A 25,399-nucleotide genomic window follows, 5' to 3' on the forward strand; every position below is an offset into this window, starting at 1 on the left:
CTGTTTGAGGCCATACAACAGCAGGTTTTTTTTAACAACAGTTCAGGAAATTGTCAGATGTATTGGTAAAAGCCAAGCCTGGCATTTTAAGCCAAGACATGTTTCCCTAACCCTAATAAAGTTTTCAGGCCTAAACCTAACCATGCTTTATCCACAGTGTTGTCACAACATAAAATTGAAAAGTGAAACATGAGGAAAACATCGGCTATGTAAGAAATGTACAAATGTAACGTATCTGTGGTTTGCAGAAATGTAAAATACCAACATTTATTCTAGCCATTGGAATGTGTTTTTCATCTGCCAGAAGTTTGCGGGCTATACAAACACTTTAGCACCAATTTCTTGGTTTGCCTCAAAGTGTTTCCCATACTTTGATATATTTGTGGCAGCCCACCACAATATCAACAAGACCACCACACTGATTTTACGTTTTTTAAATATGTAAAATCAATTGAATCTTATATCACTGTAGAGCTGCATGCAACACATTGCTCAGCCCTCCTTACCCTACTCTTGCTTTCTCTTAATTATAGGACAAAAATAAGTTAGCACGATGTAGTACGTCCACCACCCTGTCACTGGGAGAATACTGCTGCAGGAGTGTGAGCTCCACACCAGGGAAAATCTGTCAACATACACACTGACAGGGCTAATTGGTTCTGCTAATGTTATGCAGCAGGTTTAACAACAAGTTGAGGAGTTGGTCCAAGTTTATTGCAACCATTAAACAGCTTCTTCAGTTTTATTTGGTGCTAACCAGCAGACGTTGGGCTAAACTTTTGCTGGAGGAGAGCGTCTTCAGAAATGGTCCTTCAGTGCTACTGCATCTTAAAGCAGCAACTGGGAGTTTGCTTATCCATGCCACTTACACGGATTGGATAAGGAAGTATGTTAGCAATCCCTTACTGCATCCCAGGACTGATTAGCGCGCACACTGTTAAACGAATGTACCCATATGCAGCCCAGACAACCACCACATGTGGTCTGACAGATCTCAAGATGCATTGAGGACACATTTTGTGCATTCACACTTGTACTAAGAGTTGTCCACTTGTAATCCAATCACCTGAGTCACATGTTAACACCAGATATAAACAGGGTCTTATTCAGACATTCACATATTGCCACAAAAAATGTTGTCCTGGCAATTTAGGGGCAATCTGGAATTAAGTATCTTGCTAGAGGACACTTCAACACGTAGACAGGAGGAGCAGGGGGTGGAACCATCAACTGATTAATGGATGACCTGCTCTTCCTCCTAGAGCCACAACCTCCTTGTAATCAACTCGTTGGCTCACATGAAACTACTCACTCTAATAATTAATCACCTTCAGAATGAATGAGGAACATCACAGTATGTCTTTGCCAATAACAATGAGAGCTGCAGTCATATACTAATGCTGGGGTTTTACTGTACATCATAAGTAACCATTTAGTGCATTAGTGTCATTACTGATGCTGTTGCACCTCTGTCAGTACAACATCTATAATTTTGTCGTTACAATATTTCACCAAGGTTAATATGCAGTACCAGCTAATACACTACAATTAAAGCACTGTGAAGTGTAATCAGACTTTTCCTCAGCACATCGATTCTTCCCATTATTTACCATGTTCTCGGGCAGACTTAAGGTGTAGTGGCTGAATGAGGACGATTTAAATGCCAAACACGCTCAGCTTAACAGGAGGCAAATGTCATTTAGAAGGTCAATGTTCCATGAGTGGAAATAGGTGTTAAGGTAAACAGCACAGGTGATGGGCTTTTAACTTTTCTCCTGATGGTGTCTTTGCATCCTCTTACCCTTCGAGTCTACTCATATTGAGCCTGCAATATGATAGCATAATTTCTGTGTTATTTCATTTCGAGCACTCTGCCTGCTTATATTGCTTATATCTCCCCGTATGCACTGAAAGCATAAACAATTGTTTTAATCTCCCAGCCCTGCTAGCGCAGTTGGTTTACAGGGAGTATTTACGCTGAGGGGCTCTCCCTCGCTGCTGCTGCAGCTGGAATGAAAAGCGAACAATACAGTGGAGGTGAGGCTGAATATCATGAGAAAGCATCAGTTTATTATAACCGGGCTGACCAGTGGAAAAGACAACAAACCAGCTGCAGCTTCATGGGGTAAATATAGTTTGTTGCTATTCTCACTTTAAAAGAAATATCCCTAGAAATAATTCCTTGCAGTTGTATGCTTCAGTGCAACAGTGAAATTACAGTTACATTTTACATGCATGTCCTTAGAAAATGAAATGCTTCACACACATTTTACCCACAACAGCACAGAGAATCTATACAATCAGCACAGTTTCATGGTGGACACCCAAGATTATATTGCCACCAATTCAATAGGTCACTTAATGTCTCCGCTTCTGTCACTCAGTTACGATGAAATTGCCAGAAAATTGTTTTTGCAAAACATTTGAATGTTACAATGAACTGACCTTTGACATTTTAGATAAAAAATGTTATCACTTCATCATTTTATCCTACAAGACATCGGTGTGAAATTCTGTCTCAATTGGCATTAGAGTTCTTGAGTTATGGCCAAAAACATGTTTCGTGAGGTCACAGTGACCTTAACCTTTGATCTCGACCACCAAATTAAAGACAATTTATTCCTTAGTCCCAGTGGATGTTTGTGCCAAATTTAAGGACTTTTCCCTCAAGCCCTCTTGAGATGTCTTTTTAAGACAAAAAAAGATGGATGCAAGGTCACAGTGACCTTGACTTTTGATCTATGACAACCAAAGTCTAATCAGTTCATCCTTGACTCGAAATGGATGTTTGTGCCATTTTTAAAGAAATTAACATGAGATGCTCTTGAGAAATTGCATTCATGAGAATAAGACAAATGCAAAGTCATAGTGACCTGACCATTGACCACCAAAATAAAATCTGTTCATTTTAGAGTCCAAGTACACAATTGTGCCAAATTTGAAAAACTTTGCTTAGGGTGTTCTTAAAATGTAGGATTCACAAGAGTGAGACAGATGGCCTCACAGTGACCTCGACCTTTAAACTCTGACCACCAAAATCTACTAAGGTCACTGTCAAGTCCAAGTGGACATTTGTGCAAAATTTGAAGACATGCCCTTAGGGCTCTTTTGGGGTATTGCATTCATTAGACAGGGATGGACAGACAAACCAAAAACATAATACTTCTTTGCTTCCTTTCTGCACTGATGAATAAATAAAAATTAAATAAGAAATTCATTGTCTGCAGTGGCCTATGTCAGATGTAAATGATTCACTGAGGCTGAAAAGCTCGCTCAATTGACCTGTTAAAAACAACAAGCAGTTTTTGTTATGTTATTGTTTCTATCTGTGTTTGTATTGATGTGTTGTGTGTGTGTGTGTGTGTGTGTGTGTGGTGGGGGGGGTCCATGAACAGATGGACTTTAATCTGAAATTTCACACAGCTGAGAAATAACTTCAAAGTGGAACGGCCTGAAGGATGGAAGCGGAGGGAGGAAAGAAAAAGAAGCTGAAAGAATAAAGAACAGCAGCATTTACATGAGGAGAGAGATGTATCCACGGCAGCAGCGGAGGGGAACATACAATATTTAAAAGGTTGGAGACTGAGACAGCCTCTCCAACACAAACTTATTTGATCTGCAACTATTATTTCAAGGGCGTATCAAGGTAAACAATATGCCTGCAGTAGTGGGGGTTTTTGAAGTTTGAAAAACATGGCAACTGCCAAAACTCACCATGAGCATTCCCCCCTCGGAGTTATTAAAACTATATTTAGTTTCGACTTCATTACAGAGTGTCAATCCTCAACAGTCACGACAGTGAAATTGCCTTTATGATTTGTTTCCCAACATGACACACTGCGGTGATCATATACCTACTTAGAAGTGCGGTATCAAAGGGAGAGGAGCTTCACATTGTAGTGGGTACTGCAAAATAATCTGACAAAAGATTTTTTGTTATCAACGAGAGAAAAACTTTATTAGTAGTACGGATGTCTACAACCTAAACATGTAGTACTATCTGACTCCAGATAAGCACAAAACTGCACATGAAAATAATAGAGAAGCATGATTTATATACAGCATATGATTGACAAGTACATAAATTGACTTTTCACACATGTATTAAAAAAAAAATAAATAAAAATTTCCAGTTTTGTTCCTGTTTATCTGCATCTCCTTTCAAAGTATTTGTATATTTAACTGAAGATTTTCAGTCATTGTATTCCTGTGTCCCTGCTCTCACCTTGTGCTCCCTTTGCTTCGTCTTTTGTCTTTACCCCTGACTTATTTTTCACACTCTTGAAGCTAGGTTTTTTTTTTCAATGTGTTGTTTGCCCTGATGTCTTTTCTTTTCTGTCACCTCTTGTTCTAAACTTGGAATAAAATACACATCAACCGCAAGATTTCCCAGATGAAGAAAAGGTATATTCCCAAACAACATTTGTATGTGGGGCTTGTGTAGGAAATAAAGGGGCTGAAAAATGGGCCCAATATGGGACTGTCCACAGGATCCATGCCAATTACCCACATTGGTAGGTTTACCCAAATGGGCCCCACATGGGTTTTGCTCGGGCTACCCCGGTGGAAAATCCTGTGGATAATCTCACATAGGGCCCATTTTTCAGCCCATTTTCTACCCACATGGGCCCCAAAAATTGGTTGTAGTTTCCACTGGTTATCATAACAGCGGTGCATTTTCTGTTTTATTGCTAACGTGAACCCCTGTTCACTTAAAGCCCTGGTCATGATCGATCCTTCACAATCTGAGTTTCCACTTAGCAGACGACACACTCTGACCCGTTGCCACATTCGTGCTCACTTCCAAAGGAGACAGAAGGACACTTCAACATTGATCAGGGTGTTTTAATCTCAGTAATATTGAAAGCCTGCCAGTTAATTACAGAACAAAAGGCATGAGGCGGCCACTTTAGATCCTGAACATGATTAAGAGGAGTGGATAAGCACACTTCACAGAATCAAAAAAGCCATTGCTTTTTAAAATATATTTCTAAGCCAAAAAAATGGCAGTTAATAACTGACCATCACTCACTTATACATAGGGCATGTAATATTGAAAGTTGGTTGTAGTAGTCAACTATGTCTTCCTGTATCTGCTTTTAAGGGAAGGAAATTAACGGCATTGGTTTCAAATCTTATCTTGAGTATTTATATTATGTTCATCACAAAAAAACCCCGAATTAATAAGCTATATAACAAAAGCTGAGGACCAGCACTGCACACAGGATCATTTATTACTAAGTTATATTTAGTTTGATTATTAAGTACAAAAAAAGAAAAAAAAAGTGTAAAACAATTTAGCCACTTCCCAGTTAATCAGTGGACAAGTTACTGATCCTGACCAAAAAGTAGTCTATCGAATAACCCCTTGCAAATGAGCAAATTCTTGTTTTTCACATTGGCGTTTGTATGGGTTAAAAAATAAGATACTGCATTGTAATACATAGGGTAAGAAGTGGTTGGTGGATTTTGTTACCCTTGAATGCATCCAGGGCAATGCTTTCTTGTTTGAAATTTTGTTTCCTTGGATAGCGATGGAATGGCCTGCCTTATGCTTCCTCGGATTGGTTTATGCTGAAATTCTTCCCCCAACCCTAACCAATCCCACCATAACCCTAACCCTAACTCATCCTGTGCCTCTTGCCTGAAACTAATCTGTCCAACCAACAAAGGCAACAAGTACTAGCCAGGTAGATTAGGGCTGGTCCTTGTCTCGTTATCCAAAGATTTGGAAATTTCCTCCTGTCTATCTAACTCTTGACGACTAGTCCTAAGAGTTTCCGACTCAAACACAAAATTTAGTGGGTATGGTTTGATCGGATTTGATTTACAATGCTTGCAACATGAGCAAAGAACCCCACAATTGTAAAGACATTTAGATCAAAATGCTTACCTCTGATTGGTGCACAAAAATACATGACATCACATTTTCCAACAGATGCCTAGCCACTTTAAATCTGTGAGAAAGGACAGACAAATACTCAATGGAAAGAACCAAAACCGGCAAAACCTTGGTAGAACATTACGTGTTGATGTAGGGCTGCATCATTTATAGGAAACTTGTTGAGAAAATAGCTTTTTGTAGCCTTTAAGCTATATCTAATTTTGCCCCAGAGCCTCAGAATTATTTTTTAACACCTCCACTGATCCCTGTACTCAAGTTTCTGGACCCATCGATCTATCTCCTAGTTCTGAAATGGACTTGTCTCCCAGTGACAGATCACAACTCCCTCCTTTGTATGCATTCATAACCAAATAAGCTGCTCTTACTTTATTAACTCAGACAAGCTTACTTGAGATAAGCCTGTCGTGTTAAGCCACCTCAGAGGGGGGAATCAGCCCCTGGAGGTGATGAGAGTCGACTCCGGAAGCCTGAGATGCAAGCTTTAGGTCGCTGCGTTATTGTCTGAGGCTTGGCCCGAGGCTCCCGGAGAGAATCACTTCCCCTAATGGAAAACTATTGTCTGCCACTGAGGACATACAACTGTGTGGAATACGGATCAGCCTATCTGGACTTATGCACAAGACAGAATGAACCTCTCTATCCAATAGAAAGCTATTTTGGAATTGTAATATCCACTGAAGTCGATTCTGATTAAGCAATACATCTGGAGTAGACTATACTCTTGTGTGTGACTGCTGCTGCTGCTGGTGTTTTCCAGTGTCGTGGTGATGCACATAGAAAACCAAAAAAAGAAGCGAAAAAAAGCTACATTTTCTGGTGCACAGCTCCATATTTTAACTCTAGCAATGGGAGTAAACATCTACAGCTGTCATAACAATGCAACAATAAGGCACTTGGTGAATTATTTATTCATTGGAGTAGATGGGATGTAGGTTAATGAGCATAACAATATGAAATTGGAAGTGTCTATGCTAGAAGTATGATGTCATCCCCTTAGCATATTGCATTATTTATTTACTCATCTTCCCTGGTAGGCCTTGTCTCATGTAAGTGGTAGACACATCCTCTCAACAACAGTCTAAATTAAGAAAGACACAGGCCAGGTTCAGAGTCAGTTCAGAGCACTCCTGTGTGTATGTAAAATGTATACAGAGCCGGAGAAGCTCTGAAGGAAATAATCTCCGACAGATCGTCCCAGAGGATGAGGAACTCCATTTGCCTCACGGGTTTCCTCCGTCCCTCCCTTTCTCCTCAGAATGGCGACGTGTGATACATGCATTACCTTTTTTCCCCTTTTTTTCCACATCTCAACAGGTCACTCCATTTCATCTCCCCGCAGGAGTAACCTCAGTCCAGACTGTGAAAATTTCAAAGTCCACCTTTTAGCCAACGAGGGAGAGGGATACTTTGTAAGGTGGGACGGCCTTTTCGGGATTTGTTTTGACACTGAATGGGCTTGAATGTTGGATGGAAGCTCTTGTGCAGTTTGTCAAGTCTATTAAGAGAGGGAGAGAAGGGAAGACGAACAATATTAGCTTTAGAAAAAAAAGGAAAAAGCAAAGCATAGAAGAACATTTTTAGGACTGTCCTTTTGTCACATCCTGTTAACTGCTTTTCAAGGGTTTTTTGGGCTAACGCAATCAGTCAGGCATTACATTTCTTCCACTTAATACAAGAACAGAGTGTCATTTTCAAAGTGCAGAAACAGGGACCCCGTTGTGGGTCAAATGACACAGAGTGCTCTTATGCACTAATTGCGTAGGTACAAAGTGAGGCAGAGAGTCCAGCCGGACAGGAATCCCCTTGAGAGGATTGTGGAAGGGTATAACAGGAGAGCTAAGGGTGGAGCCTCCAAACTACAGGCAATTCTAAAGGATTTCACAAGCTCTTGGAAAATATTTTTAACATTTAGCATCCATCAGGAGAACATCAAGTCTCCTCAAGGGCACATTAATATTTGATATCATGATAATGCTGTGTCCTCGGTAGGAAATTTCATTTTCTGCTTTCCAAGGGTTTTCAAATCCAGCTAAACAGGTTGGACTATCATAGAAGGTTTCCCCCCCTTCCCCAAATCTGTTGTTACTACCTCAATACTGCATGGTTTATTTGATCACAAATATGTACAAATACGTTTAAAAACAATTAATTAAGCTAGTCTCTGTTTTTCTGGTGACAGCATAGAAATTCTTCAACACTTCTGAAGGGTCGTCCCATCCTGCCTCAAAGCTCAGATATCACACTTGGACTCATCCTTTCAGTATAATATCATGTTATTGTGCAGAAAAGTATTGCTGGGAAATATCAAATATCACAGTATCTTTGACCAAATTTTTGATAAATAATATATCGTGATTTAAATACAGACAACTCTTAGGGTGTATCCAAAAGCTAAGATATCTAGTCTCATATACCGACATCGATATTATTTTGATATATTGCCAGGCCAACACAAAATCATCAGAGATGTATGCTCATTGAACTTTTTCGGCATCATGGAACATATTCAAAAAACCCAAGGTCCAGATCCAACCTTGAAAACTCAATATTTTCTGATACTTTCAGGATATTATAATGTCAGTGTGCACTAAATCATTACAGGTATTATTATTGAACTGCTTTTACTGCATTGTTTTGATCAATATGTTTGATCGTACATCTTTTAATACCTAAGACAATTCAGAAGGCTCATCAGATCTAACCTATTTGACCCTCACTGGACTCTTGTTTCCATATATTGTCATGTTTGCATGTACAAAATAATTATGGATACCATAGTCACAACATGTTTCTATCAGTAATCTAAAAACTGAATTTTAGCTATTGACCATGTTCTTGGCAACTGTTTAAAGAATTCCCAAAGGTTGGTAGATGCAGCCTTGGTGCTGTCATTTTTTTGACAGTTATGTGACCTCCATATTTTCATTTAATGTTTGCATTTACAAAATAATCTGAAAAATTTGAGACATGAAGCAGAAAACATACCTTTAGCACCAGTAGGATAATTGGACGGATGGCCAGGTCTAGCTGGGACATCAACCTAGAAAGGAATATAAAGAAATACTATGATCATGCAAGTTCACAATATAAACATATTTTACAACTAATATTTTGACAAATGCCAAGACACATCATATTTTATGGTTCAATTATTGTAACAGAGGATATATTTTATCAAAGTCTTAGGATAAAGTTATTTCACTACACAGTTCGTTGAAATATTACTGCTATTTATCATCATTTTTACAGTTTGTTTGTTACAGATATCTAATTATTCCCAGCTTTGTGGCTAGATTACGGACTTAACAGAGACAGGAAAACATATTACATTGAAGTTTAGAGAGGGTTTATGTTCAACTACGTTAGGGGAGAGGTTAAACTGGGTCAGGTTGTTTACCTTGTGGGACGGAGGTCTTTTTAAACAGCTACTGCCATCCTCTCTCTGCGGAGGTCAGCTGGGGGTCATTTAGAGTCTCTTTAATGGACGGGGCAAAGGCAGGCTCTTTAAACGACTGGGAGAGGGTCACATGACCGAAGGAGAACAGAAAGAGCAAAACAAGAAGAGAGAGCAATCCCCCACCCCTGTACTGGACTGAACATGGCCCTAGAGGTCAAGGAGGCTTTCGTGCAGCGCTCAAAGCCATTTCTGTCAGGGTAAACACTCAGAGAGTTAATGTGTGTTTACTGATGATGCTTGACGTGATCAGCGTTCGCTTCACATCGAATTATGTGAACAAACAGAGCGGATAGGGTTTCGGGAGTGCCGATGTCGTTATCGCTAAATCCTCTAAATCTCAGTCGGAGAGATTTCCAACAAAATGCATCACATGGCGTTCAAATACAAATAGGAAACCGTTCTTATCAGATTACCAAGGTCAACTACAAGGTCACAAACTTCCATTTGCAGTTTGTACTGTTTGTCAGGTTTTTTTTTTTTTTTTTGGTAATGCCATTTTGCTACCACTTTGGATTTTGTGCCAGAGCATATGTCGTTTTATCTTGTTTTTTACTTTGTTATTAAGCATCATGTTTTCATTCATCACAGGCTTCCATCTTGTGGATCCACACTCGAGCTTTTTTTTCATTTGGGTTTGTTAGTTTAAATTATAAGTCTTATTTATCAGTCCATAATTATTCTCTCGAACACAAGTGCTTTCTTTCAAAATGTTTATTCAGCATCAACAAAGAAGAAAAAAAAATATTAAAGGGCTTACATAAGCTCAAAATCATTAGAGTTGAACAAATCTGGAGATGGAAACGATTACCAATTCACCAGCATGTGATTTATCTTAAAATTGATTATTATGCCTACAAAGTCTGAAAATTATCTGGTATTAAAATCAAAAAATGACATCAAAATTACTTATTTAGAGCATCTAAAAAAATTCAAAAAAAAAAAAAATCACAAAATTAAAAAGCTCCCGAATTGATTTGCAGCTCTGGTTGTTCGGTGTACACAAAGTATGAGCAGCTATTTATAGATGTATTATTTAAGTGGATGTTTTAAGGGGGCATTATCATGAACACAACTACATAGGCTTTTCAGAATAAAACAGCTGACAATATCCACAGTTTGCACACCATGCTTTTATAAGCCCTTTAACACTAAAGAACTATTATTTTACAAAAAGGAGGAAACAGCAAAAACAATATGTATACAGTATGACTTTTCTCTTTTTTCAGTTTGGAAAATTTACAAGGGACACAATTTTCACCAATTACCCCTCAGAAAAGATATCTACAGTACTGCACTTTCCTAGAACTAAGCTACTACATTTTAAAGTGATCAACCACGCAGTTCAAGGGTTTGAAGAATAGAGGGTGATAAATTAAGTTGCACTGGCAGCTGTGTAGAAACATTGTACGACAGCATAGTGATTCTCTAATCATTACCAAGTAAAATAGCCTGGTACAATGTCATTCTTCACAATCACGTAGCTGAGAGAGAAACTTAATGTGCTATGGAGTCTTAATCTCAAAGTCCAGTCGATTTCTCCTGGAGGGAAAGGATAAATTAACTAAATTGCTTAATACATTTTTTACCCAGTGGGAGTATGTTTTTAGAATCAAGGGGAGGCCATTTTTTTTTATTTGGAAACCAGTTTTTACCCATTCAGTGTCTCGCTATTTCATTTGTGTTATTTTTAGTTTTCAATACTAAAAAGGTGGGAGCGTCCATAAAAAATCCATTACTTGGGTTGAAACAGCCATGAGGACTCAGGTGCGGGTTGTATAAACAGTTCAATATCTGGTGTATGGCTGATCTCTGTACACTCCCTTGGTTGATCGTGCTGGCGGCGCCTTGCCACGATTGTTTGCCCACTCTTCCAGACCTGATTAAGAAGGAAAGAACAGACACCGATTGGGGTTTGATTACAGAGGAGTTTAATCATTCATTCACAGCAATTCTTCCAGGCTCACAGGGTTCCCCACACATTCATTTATTTTTGGCAGCCTTCCACGATAAAAACAACTGCTGCTGCCACATATTTATTTCATAGTTTTGGAGCTGGACTGTTCATTATAAGAGCTATTAGAATATACAGTATATACCATTAAGTTATTCATTATTCCACACTGTTAGAGCGAAGAGCATACTCTGGTCACAGATGGAGTAGCAGAACACACAGTAACAGTGAAACTTAACCACTCAATGCACCTACAAAAACATCAAAATTTAGAAAATGGACACATGATAAAAAAAAGGATTTAGGGACACTAGATAATTAGAATGGGAAGTAGCTTCTGCCCTCCATCCCATCATCAACTACCGCCACATAGATCCTTAAACTGTGGGAAGCACTGTCTACACAAATAAAAGTTGCACCAATATATCGTCTGGACATCGGCATGGGCTGATATTCGCCATGTCAAATGCCACTGGTAAATGAGATGAACTTCACCAACTGCAGTTGCTTATGTTTTTCCATTGTCTCACAATTTTGCACAAGCTAAAGAGTAGAAATCGAAATTAAATGGGTCCTGCTATCCAGAGGACAACATTTTTGGGACAAACAGAGACACTCCTAGGCATGCTGTTGGAACAAAAGGGCACAGCAGATTCACTTTCAATGCATAGGGGGTGCACCATATTTTTTGTCATGATAATCCTACATTGTACCAGCAAATCCATGTTGAAATCGTCAAGAGGGCAACTAGTTACTGTTAGTTGTTAGCAAAAATTGGCCGGAACTAACAGCTAAAAGAGGTTGCTTTATGTTACAAACTAATAATGTGATCAAATTCAATCTAATAAAATGTAGTTTTTGGCAAGATACTTTAAAAATGCAGTTGTCTGAAGGAGAAATTTGTTGATGTTTTCACAATAGAAAATAGATATTAGAGAGGGAATTATGGTATTTTCAATGGAATAAAAAGTTATCAGTTATTAAGAAAAAAAAAGTTTTCACAAGAAAAAGCGTGACAGTGTCTGATTTATTTTGTGCTTATTTTTGGCAAATTAAATATCTACCACCACAAGTAGATTTTTCCTATTTTTGGAACTGGACCTTTCAAAAGGAGCAGTGTTTAAATATATAAAACACACTCTTGGAGTGCAGAGCATGCTCTAGTCACAGATGGAGCAGTATAGCATAGCATAGCAGAATCAACAGATGAGTTTCACTCATCTGTTGATTCTGCTGTGTTTAAAAAATTGCATTCTCTTGTAGCAGCCGCTCCTTTCATCTATCAGTTTGGTGTGATCAGTTCTTAGCGGATCTGGGAATCAATTATCCACCCTAAAAGTTATAAACTGCTGTTTAGGGGGAAAAAAGAACTCGTGAAATAAAAGAACTCATGGAGAGCACAAAAACACACAAAAAAACATGAAACATGAAAAACATGAAAGTTTAATGAGGGACTTTATGTTTAAAATGTTTGGAAATAATTTATCTTTGTTTCCTAGGCACAAGTGGAGAAATAAATAACAACAAAAATGAAATAAACAACAACAACAACAGCACTGGCCCAGAATTCCGCAGTTGGTGCATCCCTAACACAACATTTGGCCTATCTGGTATCGATGGTGTTCATCTCATAACAAAAGCACCGCTTCAAGCCCAGAACACAAACAGCGACTCGCACCAAGAAGCTTGACTTTCACCGGGAAGGATGCATCTCAGATAATTGAATGAGAGGATCAAATAGCTACTTGAAAAGGAGCCGTTTAGTGGCTCCCAGCAAAAAGGTCACAATTACCATTAGCCCAAATCAGCCCCTGTTCACCCCCTGGTACTGTCAATGTAAAAGTGCCACTATCGATGGCACCCTTTGTCTGATCTTCAGCCAGCGCCGAGACTTCCCTAGAGCTGAGGCTCACAAAGGCTTGTTTTTTTTCTGTGTAGAGGCTCTCTGTTGGCAGCACATAGCCAATACCCCTTAATTAAACCTGTCACCCTTTCACTGACAGTCACTTTGAAGAAACAGACCAAGGTAACCTTGTGTTTCGAGAACAAGGATGCACATCAGCGCTGTTTATCTGTTTCCTTTGAACCGTCGCCCTTTTTTCTGTGTGACCCATGCAGCGGCGGAGGCTTTTTATTTCATGTTGAGGTGCTCGGTGCTCTAATGAGATGAAGGTGCTTGGCGCTCCCGCTTGTGTGGTCAGAAAAGTTTGCAAAGTTTTTATTTGCTTATGAAAACACATTAAAATCTCTAAAGCATGAGATGAACACACGTCAGTTTAATGAAGCAGGGGATTTAATAATTACAATTATGTTATCTCAGTTGTTTGCATAATACATTTAAGTGTCTGAGAGCTGGACTTTGTCAGGAGCTTGAAGCTCAGCAGACACAAATGCACAAACTAATCCATCACAATCCAAATCAACATTGTATTCTTATATTTGCTGTTTTGTTGGAGATAATTAAATGGTAAAAAAAAACAAAACAAAACAGAGCCACAGTCTGTCATAAAGAGTTCAACTTCTACTTTTGAATTTTTCAGTTCATGCAGAGGTTTCATACACTATTTTTTTTAGTTTTTATACACTATAAGAAAAGGTTCCAAAAGGGTTCTTCAAGGGTTCTATGTAAGACAAAGAGATCCCTTAAAAACTAAAATCATTTATTACTTGAGGAGAGATCTATGATAATGTAGACACTTGTAGACACTATTTTTGGAGCCCCCCTGGGTGGGTTCTAGATTAAACCCTTGGAATATAAATGAGTTCTCTGTAGAACCTTGTGGCTGGGTTCCTGTTAGTACCCTTAGAATGTGGAAATGTTCTGAATGCAAGAGAGGGGTTCCACCCAGAGAGGGCTCTGGGTGGAACCTTTACACCATAGAAGGGTGAAACCTTTCACAGATAATTCTGGGTATTACCGTTCATGTTGGGTTCTAAGAAGATCCCTCTGAAAGAGTTCCAATTGAACATTAATAAAAAAGCTCAATGAGGAACCAAAAAGTTTCTCCTACAGCAGACTTTCTCAAAGTCTGGACTCCGGACTCAGCCCACCCCATATTAGGAACATGATGAGACAGTGCAATCCTATGTTGAAAAAAAAACGTTTTATACATATTAATAAATTGTTAGTTATATGGAAAATTATGAGATTGTTACAGCGATCCTGGCCTGAGATTAAGTCGTAAAAGTAATAGCTTTCCTGTTTGACATCATTGTCATGGCAACATTAACAGCCAGCGAGCATATGGCGCTGAAGTCATCACGTGTCAGAATTCAATGGAATTCATTAAAAATGAGCAAGTTAGTTAACAGCTAACAAGAGTTCAGAGCGCTAAGGATGTCAAAGTGTCCAAATGTGCAAAGAAAAGAAAAGTTGACCAAGAAAACTGAGTTTTCATAGACAAGTGCATAGAGAAACATTTTGTTCATTTTGCCCGAATCCAGCACAGAAGCCATGTTTTTGCACAGATACAGTTGGAGTAGTGAAGGGTGGACATGTTGAAAGCCATGATGACACAAAGCACAGACATTTCAAACAGCAATATCCTCAGAATACAGAGATGAGGACAACAAAATTTCGACAGTTAAAATCTTCCTATGAATCAACAAACAAGTAGTAGATCTATGACAGAGCAGGACAGAGCTACTGGGTGGGTGCTGGGCACAATATTATCACTGTATCACCAATCGTTCTGGACTTTTGGCCTTGAATAGAAATTAGATTTGGACCAACATGAACAAGCCTAAAGACCCTTTATGGTTCTGAATAGCACCTTTATTGAGGGTACGGACACTATATATATTAGAGATGGACCAAAATTCAGCTCTCCAACAGCATGCTCAACTGTACCATATTGTATATTAGCTCTGCTATCGTTCAAGTGCACTCTGCAGCAAGTACGACCTTGGCCCACTTTTTACTGAATCTTGTCCAAGGCTGACACAGTACTGTTAAACATTATCTCAGTGGTGTTTACTTTGTGTGAATTTTGAGGCGACTGGAGCTCTTTCCAGACACAATAAACCATAGAGAAGTCATTGAGATTGGCCTTAAACACTGAGCTGTACTGTGGAACTGATTGCAAAGACACACACAAACACATTCACACACGTTTTGATTTGAAAACAGTTTGAACAGAAAAGTCACATGCGTTGATCTCTGTATTTTTTGCATTAGCTCTTGCTGTTGGTAAGGTATAAGTACCCTAACCAGCTGCTTAGAGGTGCTGGTTCTCTATCACACACGGTTTCAGCAGTTTTAGTGAGGTAAAGGTAGAGGAAAGTAGATACTAAAGTGATTTTGCAGCCTCAGTATCAACTTATTAAAGTCTCTCCTTGCTTTTGACACTTTCTTTTCTCCTTTGAAGTAAGGAATCATCAGCGCTTCAGGGCAGCATCTGGTATTAGGATTTCTCTGCAGTTAAAAACTTAATTCAAAAATCCCAGAAGTCAGTGCACAAGGTTTCTGTTGCTAACATATTTCAAATGAAGGATCACATTTACATAAAAAAATCAGGTTAAATAAATCCATTTTAACTTCAATATTTCATGTTTGAATTTTTTTTTTTTAGTTTAATTAATAGTGAAATACCACAAAAAAGGGTGCTTGTTTGATATTCTTTTTAATGTTTAAGTGGCACTCATCCTCAATTATGACCGATCTGAAGATTACATTTCTTCTTAAAACCCAATTATGAAGTTTTTTACAAAGACTACAAATGCTTTTTTGTTTGGAAATTATTCTAATGTACAAACAGAATCTATGCACACTAAAATAATTGATTATTTTGTTTTTATTCAGTTATTTCTTAATAATTATTTTCATTACTTTCAAAAGCATTACGATCATTTAAATGAGCAAACACTACTGTAACACTTCAATTTCACATTTATTATGTTCATTGTGAACAATGCTGTGATTGATCACACTATTTATAGGCCCAGGAGGAGTATTTCTGCACACTGTACACTGCACACTTGTACAATTGCATATTCAAGGCTGCTGCAAGATGTTGCAGATGGTGTCATGAGGAGGGAACACATTTTCAAGGACCATGATTATCTATCTGAGAGTGGCAAGGGCATGCCCTTCTCCCACGCAAATCTGCAAATCCCAGCATGGTAAAGGAACGATCCAGAATGATGGGTATGGCTGTTACTCGTTGCTCTCGTTAGTTGGATTGTTTAGGCAAGAAGAGTGGGATTGATTAGGGTTAGTGTAAGAATATCAGGTTATCAAGAGTAAGGCAGGTAATTCCTTCGCTATCCTGGGAAACAGAAATTTGCTTCCTGACAAGTGGTCACTGTTTCTCTTCTGAGTTTGGCAATATTAAAATATAGGCCTGCATTTTTTCAATTTAATTAATTAATTTATTTTGATTAATCATCCATTCTCTGGATGCAGCATCCACTGAATGATTAGTAGCATCCAGTGCATCTACTTTTATGTTTTTCTAGACACACTTCTGACTCTACGAAATACATCAGCAAGTTTGGTGTTCACTTCATAAAGAAGTACCACCTCAGAACTATAGAGTCCGGCACTTCATCCTTTTTAGGCTTTTATCTGAAGAGATTAATTCTTGGCTTAATCCTCTCAACTTTTCATCTCAGTCTTTGTGTATGCCTGCAGTCTCATGCCCTTCATGGGTATTGCTGGGCATTTACCTGTGCTAATTAGAATCAACTGGCACATGCTTTTAATTGAGAAATCTGATGGGATTCATCTTTATAATGCAAGATAATATCGGCATGTCATTGGTAAAAATGCAATATTAGTATCGGCTTGAAATGAACACTTCTGATGATATGACAGGCCAATAAGATGATACTTTTTTTACTTGACTTTAATGTTTTTTTTCATCAAATTTTTATGTAGTTTTGTGCAGAGTATAATAATAAATCATGTATACAAAGCCGCATCTCATCCATATGTGCCTAAATGTTTCCCAAGTCCCAACCAGAGTATTGGCACTCCAGAAGAAAAGTTAACTTTTTGTCCAACCCTCGCCTCCTCTTCCAACCCTACCTTAGCTGGCTTAGAATGACCTGTGATGTCCAAGTTGTACAATAAAATATAAGTTAAAAAAATCTATTAATTCATAAAAAAAACCCACAGAAATAAGTGTGATGAAAAGATGAATGATTACTAAAGTAAACAAATGAATAAAGGAATGAATAAAAAAATTCTGCTCATCCTACTCAGATAATAATAGCAATAAGACTATCACTAATAAATGTACAACATGTACAGATACACTATATGTGTATACACGTGCCTACACATTTCCATATAACTCTCCCTGACTTTAATGAGTAAAACAGGTCAAATTTACCCTTTTTTGGCTATTGTCAGAATTGTGTGAGATAAAGCATAATCCAAGCCTGTTAAAGTGAAATGAATTTTACAGTTTTGTTTATAATTTGTGATATATGAATAAATACGGCATGTGTTACATGAGACTGAAGTTGAAGCAGCTGTCTTGTTTTGCCCCGTAAATGTGTATATTCTGAAAAGCACTGAATTTTATCTCTGTATCTGCTACTGGTGGGCCATTGCAATTGGAGTAGGTGTAAAATGTTCTACTACAGGAGAGGCTTTCTGTTTGCTGCTAACGTGGATGTGGAAACATATGTGCATATATCGGTATCTGCATCGGCCAAAACGAGCTAGAAAATATTGAAATATCTGATATTGTAAAAAATACAATATTTTGCAACCCTAATTATAAGAAAAAAGGTATGAACAATTCAGCCACTTTTGAATCAGACTTTTCTCAAATTTAAGAAAAACTTCAGAAGATGAAGGTGAATGATGCCCAAGGTTTTCTTCAAATGAGCCAAATGAACAGAAGGAGTAAAAGCTTTAAAAATAGTGAATAAATCGCTTTAAAAAAGCTTGTTTTGAACATCTCAAAGACATCACACAATAACTTAGATTCTGAGACAACTGACATGAAGCCAGCAGCGCAGAGTCAGGAACTAGAAATAGATGTTTTGACGATTGACAAAGGATATATTGAAAGCAGAGAGGTCTGCAACTCACCATATGACTCATATGATTCCCCGCTGTGTCCGTATTCATAGTAGTCATCTGAGCTGTAAACAGACAGAGCACTGAGGTGAATATCAGGATGTATGGATAAATATGAAAGAGGAGAAAAACAATAAATGCTGCATCAATGTCACTTGTTTTCAGCATTGTGGTCGAACATCAAAGTCATATTTATCTTGATGCAATCACATATAATTCATACAGTGGCAATAAAGATAAAAACACAGGGACTGGGTTTTACCCAGATATACTCTGCTGGATATAAAAGTAAAAAAACAAACAAGAGGCAGCTTTCAATCACTCAAAAGTTCTGCCATATTCGTGGTGTTCCAAGGCAATTTCATCCGGCGCATTTCTGCACAAACTTCCAGTTCCATATCGCTGCATATGGAGATCTATGAGAGGTGGCAACTTTAATGAAAAATAAAAAGATGGGGAGGCGAGTTGCACGGCGCTTCATTTCTCGCTTATTTATTTATTTATTTATTTGCGCAAGATGCTGACAGAACAATCCTGCGTCAGTATCATTCAGTAACAGCGCTATCATTCAAGAGAGGCAATTCATCATAAGGCTGCCACTGAGCCGACACCAGCCATCACAGCTGGGTCCTCTCCGCCTGCCTGTCAGTCAGTCTGTCAGCGACAGCAGCACCTCTCTGCTCTCCGGATTAGAGGGCTGAAGGCACCATCCAAAACCCCGACACAGCGCATCAACAGTGCCCGACTGCCGAGGGCAAAGAGGTGACAGCAATGACACACTGCGCTGGAAGTAACGGAGTACGGCTCGCTCCAGTTACTGAAATGGAGTAGCTTTTTTTTTGTGGTGTGATCTTAAAAAGCCAAACTGAGGTTGAGACACTCTGCACCTCGATCAAATTACACCACGGTGTGCAGCACTCCAGGAAATCAATCTTGCACATTCTGTCTGCTATCAAGTCTGGTTTCACTGAGTACTACCTGCTCCACAAAAAGAAAATGCACATATTTAAGATTTTATAAGTCTTCACATTCATTTTTTTAAACTGACAAACTGAAGATGTGCCACACTCTTTCCTTTATCACTGCTGCTGTATGGTGGCACTATTACATAAAAGAACTCCACACAGGTTTTAAGAAACTACGATATTTTATGGTTTTAACACATATTCCATTAAACATGTTCTGCTTTCTGTTAGCCATGCTTATGACAATTGTGAAAAGCAACTTATAATCTTTCTAAAAACCCAGTCACCCAAAATGTTCATTGGCATTGTACGCTTCTGCAAACCATAGAAATATTAAATATGTTTGTTATTATGTGGCGGATAGCTTGAAACTTTCCATTTCTTGACATTTCAACATTGTGTTGGTTAACATGTGATTAGGTTTCACCACAAAAGCCACTGGGTTATTGTTAGGAAAAGATAATATTTTGGTGACCCGCATCTGGTGGCACTGTCCTGCCAAGAAAAGCAGCCATGTGTCTGTAAAAACCAACAACTTTTGCTATTTATTGGTCTTAAACAGTAGTCTGCAGCTTAGCAAACATCTTGCCAGTGTTAACATGTCAGCCACCTTCGCCTGAAAAAAAGTTGAAGAGCGCTTGTGGTAGCAAAAGCAATGATGGTATTTTCTAACAGTGCATAATTTATTCACTGAATCTGTTTGTATAGCACTTAGTTGCATTTACCTTTTCAGTACACTAATGTACACCTCCCCCAACCATGAAAATCTTTTTTGTGATATGTTGAGATTTTTGCAGATTTTTGGTGTTTAACTCAGGATTTTTTTTTTTTTGTGCAAACTGATTATGGGCATTAAAAGAGGTTGATGGTAACAAACCTTATGTCTAAGATCTTTGCCACCACTTCCGGCTAATACAATGTTGGCAGGAAATACTATTTTATTGGACAAATATTTGCATGGGTGTAAATTTGCCTTGTTGACTGCCAGAAAAATGGTTTGAGCTGAGCAAAGAGGTTTCCTGGGGACGCCTTCCTGACAAAAAGACACAGTAAGCTCACTGTCATCGTGTCAGACGACACACCTTATTATTTCCCCGATAATGCTACATTGTGAACTACAAATCCATGTTAAAATTACTGGTAAGAAGGCTTATTAACATTAGCTGTTAAACAGCTGGTGATGGTGAGTTACATTATAATGTCTTGACATTGTCCTCATTAAAAAATGAGTATTAGGCAAAGGTTAATATTAAGGTTATGATTTTGTAAAATGTAGTTTTGGCAAGAAACTTGAATAATACAATTGTTTGAAAGAGACATTTGTTCATGTTTTCACAGCAATATAAATTTCATATCAGAGGGGCAATTGTGATATATTATATAAAGTAGATAGACTTTCGAAGCAGTTATTTAAAAAAAATGCAAAAAAAAAGACATATTATTATGTCTTTAAAAAAGACATATTATGTTAATTTATATTAACAATTGTGTTGAGTTTAAGGTGCCATTTTCCATTTTCTAACAAATTGTTTCATTAATACATGATAATTTGTGCCCATACAAACATACTGACTGAAAAGACTGAAAGAGTTCAGTTATTTTTGAATGAAGATTTCTTTGTTGTCCTGAAACAAAAGAGGGAACAAATGATGATTAAAACAAAATGGATCAACAACAACAAAAATCTAACATCAAGAATACTAAAAAAAAGTATTTTTCCACAAATGGTGTTCCTGTTACTGTGAGAAATCCACATAACACATTGTCAACAGTTCTCATAGGGACTATTTCTTCAAGTGAAAACTGTTCAGTGTGTTCTGTGGATCACCCAAGTGTAAATGTAATCATTCTATGCTGTGATCACCAAATACAAAATTGCATTCACCTGCTCATTATTGGCGTGGAGGCGGGAAAAAAACAGCACTCAAGTGTAAAATGTTCTGCATTGCTAAATACCAGTGGAGGCGAGTAAAAAGATAACCTTCTTGGGTGAACTGATCGTTCCTTTGGCAGCCTTCCAATAGCTGATAATGCCTCTGAACGGCAACAACATGACAAACTGACTGCATTCTTGTTTCATTGTTTTCTGCAGCATTTTTTTTTTTTGGTGAGGAAGAACAAGACAACATGACCAATTGAGGACGGTGGGAGGAATCGTTTTAAGAGTACTATGGCGGCTCAATGAGACATGAGACAGCTTCCTACAGAGGCCTGTACCTTAAGTCAGGCTTAGCATAAATTTTACAATGTTCAAAATTCAACTACAAACAATGCCAAGCCAGCAGAAGCAAACAAGGCTCCCCCCTAACCCCCCCCCCCCCCCCCATGTAGTCTCCCCTCAAGAAGCGAGGCCAGCTGCCGTTGCTCCGAGCGTGACGTTTCCAGTCGGCTCTTGCGGCAGAGGTGCCACTGTGCATCTGCCACGGGTGTCAAATCACTGCAATATCCTTGACACCATTCATCGGAGACAAGAGAGAGAGGGGAGAACGGGAGGGAGACGAAGAGAGACACGTGGCAACCAAGTGCATGTTTTGGCTCGTCATGTTGTGTACCCCGAGACGAGACTTGACAGGATGCTAAATAATTAGATTTCACACTATGCCAGAATGCAGGGGTGTATTCCAGAGAGGTCGCCTTCAAAATAAACATCAATTTTTATAAATGTCAGAAAATCAATTTGCCACAATTCACAGGTGCTTGCAGACATATTGGGGAGTGTGTGAAATATTGGCGAGTCCTGGGCTTTCCTCTGCCGCTTTGTGTCATTTTCAATGATGAAAAAAAACATCCAAATAGCAAACCAGGATGCTGCACAGCTATGCTAACACTGTTTCCAAGGCTTGCTTACATGCTGTGGGCTGTCAGCATTTTCTCCCTGCATTTATTTTCACTGTTTATCACGCATGGAAAATGTTAACAATAAAAAAAAAGCAGCCGCCTTTTTTTTCACTTAACTCTTGAGGTTTGTCTGTTGCTAAAGGCAGAAAGGACCAATAACAGTAGTGTGCCGTGCTGACAGCTGCCAGTGCAGGCCTGCTCTTTGCACAAAGGGAGAAGAAAGCAACAAAAGCTGTTAGGCGCCTCTAATTTCTGAGGTGACATTTTATCAATATTGCTACACAAGTTCTCTCCCGTAGTTACTTTCTCTTCTCAATTACAGAGATCGGTGAGTCTTGAGATGCATCCTGAAGGTCAGAGATTCCGGTAAATTTCTGCTTTGTGGAGGCAAAAGTTCGACAATGTCTGCCGCCCTGCAGCACATTTAACATCAATCAGCACTCTGCTGTGTTTACACCTGAAATACCAATACACAATTAACATATTCACTATAAAGTGCAGTGCTAATAAGTGATGCTTGGTGAGAAAATATACATTTGTTTTGCCATTTCAAGCTGTAGTTGGTAACTTTCATAAGGACACGTTTTTGTTATGTTTGCTGAAACTGTCACAATATCCACATAGTAGTACTTGGGACAGATAGTCTGTGAAAACATTATGTTCCTCCTTCTCCTTGTAGTGCTTCTAATGGCATTTGTAGGGATCTTCCATGGCTGCATGAAATCAACAAATCAGAGCAGAAGACACAGCTGTAACACAGCTGACCATTATTTCATCACTGCTCGTGAACTGCTGTCAAACTGTCAAAGTAGGCAGCGCTGATCACATATAAATTAAGATTCTGTTACTGCATTACCTGTTTGTTGCCACAAATGTTTTGAGAAACATGTTTTAGTGTGCTGTTTAGCAGTAAATGAGAATGCTTTTGCCCTGGCTGCCATGTTAAACACAGTTGAGCCGAAAACTAAGCACCACTCACAGGCCGGAACAAACTTTTTCAATTTACAGCTAAACAGTGCACTACAATACGTCTCTGGACACATTTGAATTAATCAGCGCTGCCTACTTTGACAGTAGCACAGCTGTCAGTCATATCAATGATGGCTCACAAAGTGAGCTCAAACTGTTCTGTTATGGCACTGCCTATTTTCTCATCTCCAATGTTTTTTTAAAAACATGTTACAATGTGAAATTTAGCTGTAATTTGAGAAAGTTTGTGAACTAGCTGCCATCTTTTTCCTGCATGAAAACAAAGCATTGCCCCAAATTGCATGTGTCACCCAGCACTTTGTCACTCATTTTGCTGCTGTGATTGATTGTAGATCACATTTTGTTGCCGTGATTGGTTGCAGGAAATGTTTCATAGCTGTGATAGGTTGGAGGTCACATTTTTTTCTGCAATTGGTTGTTTGTTTGTAGGTCCCATTTTGTTGCTATGATTAGATGCAGTTCACACTTCTAAAGTGTGCTAAATTTCGTTGTAGGTCACGTTTGGTTGCTATAATAAGTTTTAGGTCATATTTCATTGCTGTGATTGGTTGTAAGTTACATTTGTTGTTGTGACTGATGGTAAGTCACATTTTGTTGCTGTGTTTCGTTTTATGTCACATTTTTTTATTGTGATTGGTTGTAGGTCACATTTCTTTATTGTGATTGGTTGTAGGTCACATTTCGTTGCTATGATCAGTTTTACGTCACGTTTCATTGCTTTGATTGATTGTATGTTACATTTTCTTTCTGTGATTGGTTGTAGGTCACGTTTTGCTGCTGTGATTGGTTGTAGGTCATGTTTTGTTGCTGTGATTGGATGTAGGTGTAAACATTAGCAACTGGAGGCGTTTTGTTCTGCACCTGCTGATGATGCCTGCTGAAAATAAAAATAATGAACTGAGAGGTTTTAGTTTGCCAGACATCCAGTCACCAGCTTAATTTAAAAATTTCAGCTTCTTTCAAGTAAAAAGGGAAATGTTGCTAAGTGAAAGTAATTTAAGGTCATATAAGGTAAAAGGAAATTTCAACCTAAAAGCCTTCTCTACTGCCTCATAAATTCTACATTTATCATCATTGATTCCAAATCACAGTTTCACCTCGTCAGAGGAGCACAGCTGGCAGCATGAACGCGAGCATGAGCTGGAGGTGCCTGGAGTGGTTGGATCTCACTCGAGATATCGCCCTGTCATAGGTGCGAAACTGCTTTGCCTTTCTAAATAGGTCAACTTTTGATTTGACATTCATTAGCAGAAGGCGTCCACTGGTTTGCGTCTCCCCAAACTTCACCGGCCAAGAAAAAAACAAACGCATCTGTCTGACGAGCAGGCGCAGACCACGGGAGGCAAAACACAACACGTTTCAGAGAAGTGTGTCTCTTTCATCAGGCATCTGATTGCAGACCTACTTTTCGTCAGGTAAAGACCCTGCCTCTCTAGCGTCTATCTGTCATCTCTGTAAATGCTTCATCTTAAGCACTGATGTTGCCGTTCCTGGGCATCATGAAACAGATGGCGGTGTTAAATCTGAATGATGTAGTACACGTCCCTGGTGGACTTTGTTTTCTTACATCGCCATTACTCTTCCTGTCCTCTGTGATAAATTTGTGGGATTCTAGTAGGACATTACGAGGGGCTGCAGAGGTAATACAGTGCCGCTGTGATGTGGTGAGAGGCTGCTTCTCTTCAATTAGCCTATTTCTTGCATATTGAACACTTAAGCTTATCATGACTGTGAATCCTCCAGCAAAAGTGCTCCCTTGATTCTTCTTCTGGAACAATGTTTTTCATTCTTTCTTGTCACAAAGTTGAAAAAGTAAAAAGCTGTGCACTGAATGTTCTGATTACACCAGCTCAGTGGTGATTTCCACACACAACAATACAATGAAAATGGATGGAAAAAAAGCAGCACCTCCTTTTTTTCCCCACCATTTAGTATGAAATGAAGCTCAAGTAATTTCAAATGGAAACCCTCCTCGGGGATACACTGGTGATTGCTCAATGTGGTGGCTGATTGCAAAGCTATCTCCTATGCTGACCCCCTGCTAAGAGTCACCAAGAGGGACAAAATGGTCTACGGCAAAGATTTGACTTTACAAATGAGTCTTCTCTTGAGGATCTGAATTGACCATTTGTTACATTTCCTACATTTTTCAGAAAGTACACGAAATCCTCCTTCAGGAAAAATGCTGCCTCTTCAAGTCAACTCAGTGTCAGTATTCCTAAAAATCTAACACTTGGAAACATGTTTTGGTTGTTAGAAC

General features: G+C 38.7%; 1 protein-coding gene across 1 annotated transcript in view; it reads right to left on the reverse strand.

The window, feature by feature from the left end:
* Positions 1-10,982: 10,982 nt before the first annotated feature.
* Positions 10,983-25,399, reverse strand: part of khdrbs3 (KH domain containing, RNA binding, signal transduction associated 3) — a 134,282-nt gene continuing 119,865 nt past the window's right edge. The window contains exons 8-9 of the mRNA XM_042507091.1: positions 18,359-18,411; positions 10,983-11,238 (exon numbers count right to left, since the gene is read on the reverse strand). Of these exons, the coding sequence (XP_042363025.1) occupies positions 11,147-11,238; positions 18,359-18,411 (145 nt within the window). The 3' untranslated portion in view covers positions 10,983-11,146. The remainder of the gene's footprint in view (positions 11,239-18,358; positions 18,412-25,399) is intronic.

The sequence above is a fragment of the Plectropomus leopardus genome, chromosome 18 (assembly GCF_008729295.1).
Source record: "Plectropomus leopardus isolate mb chromosome 18, YSFRI_Pleo_2.0, whole genome shotgun sequence".
NCBI lineage: Eukaryota > Metazoa > Chordata > Actinopteri > Perciformes > Serranidae > Plectropomus > Plectropomus leopardus.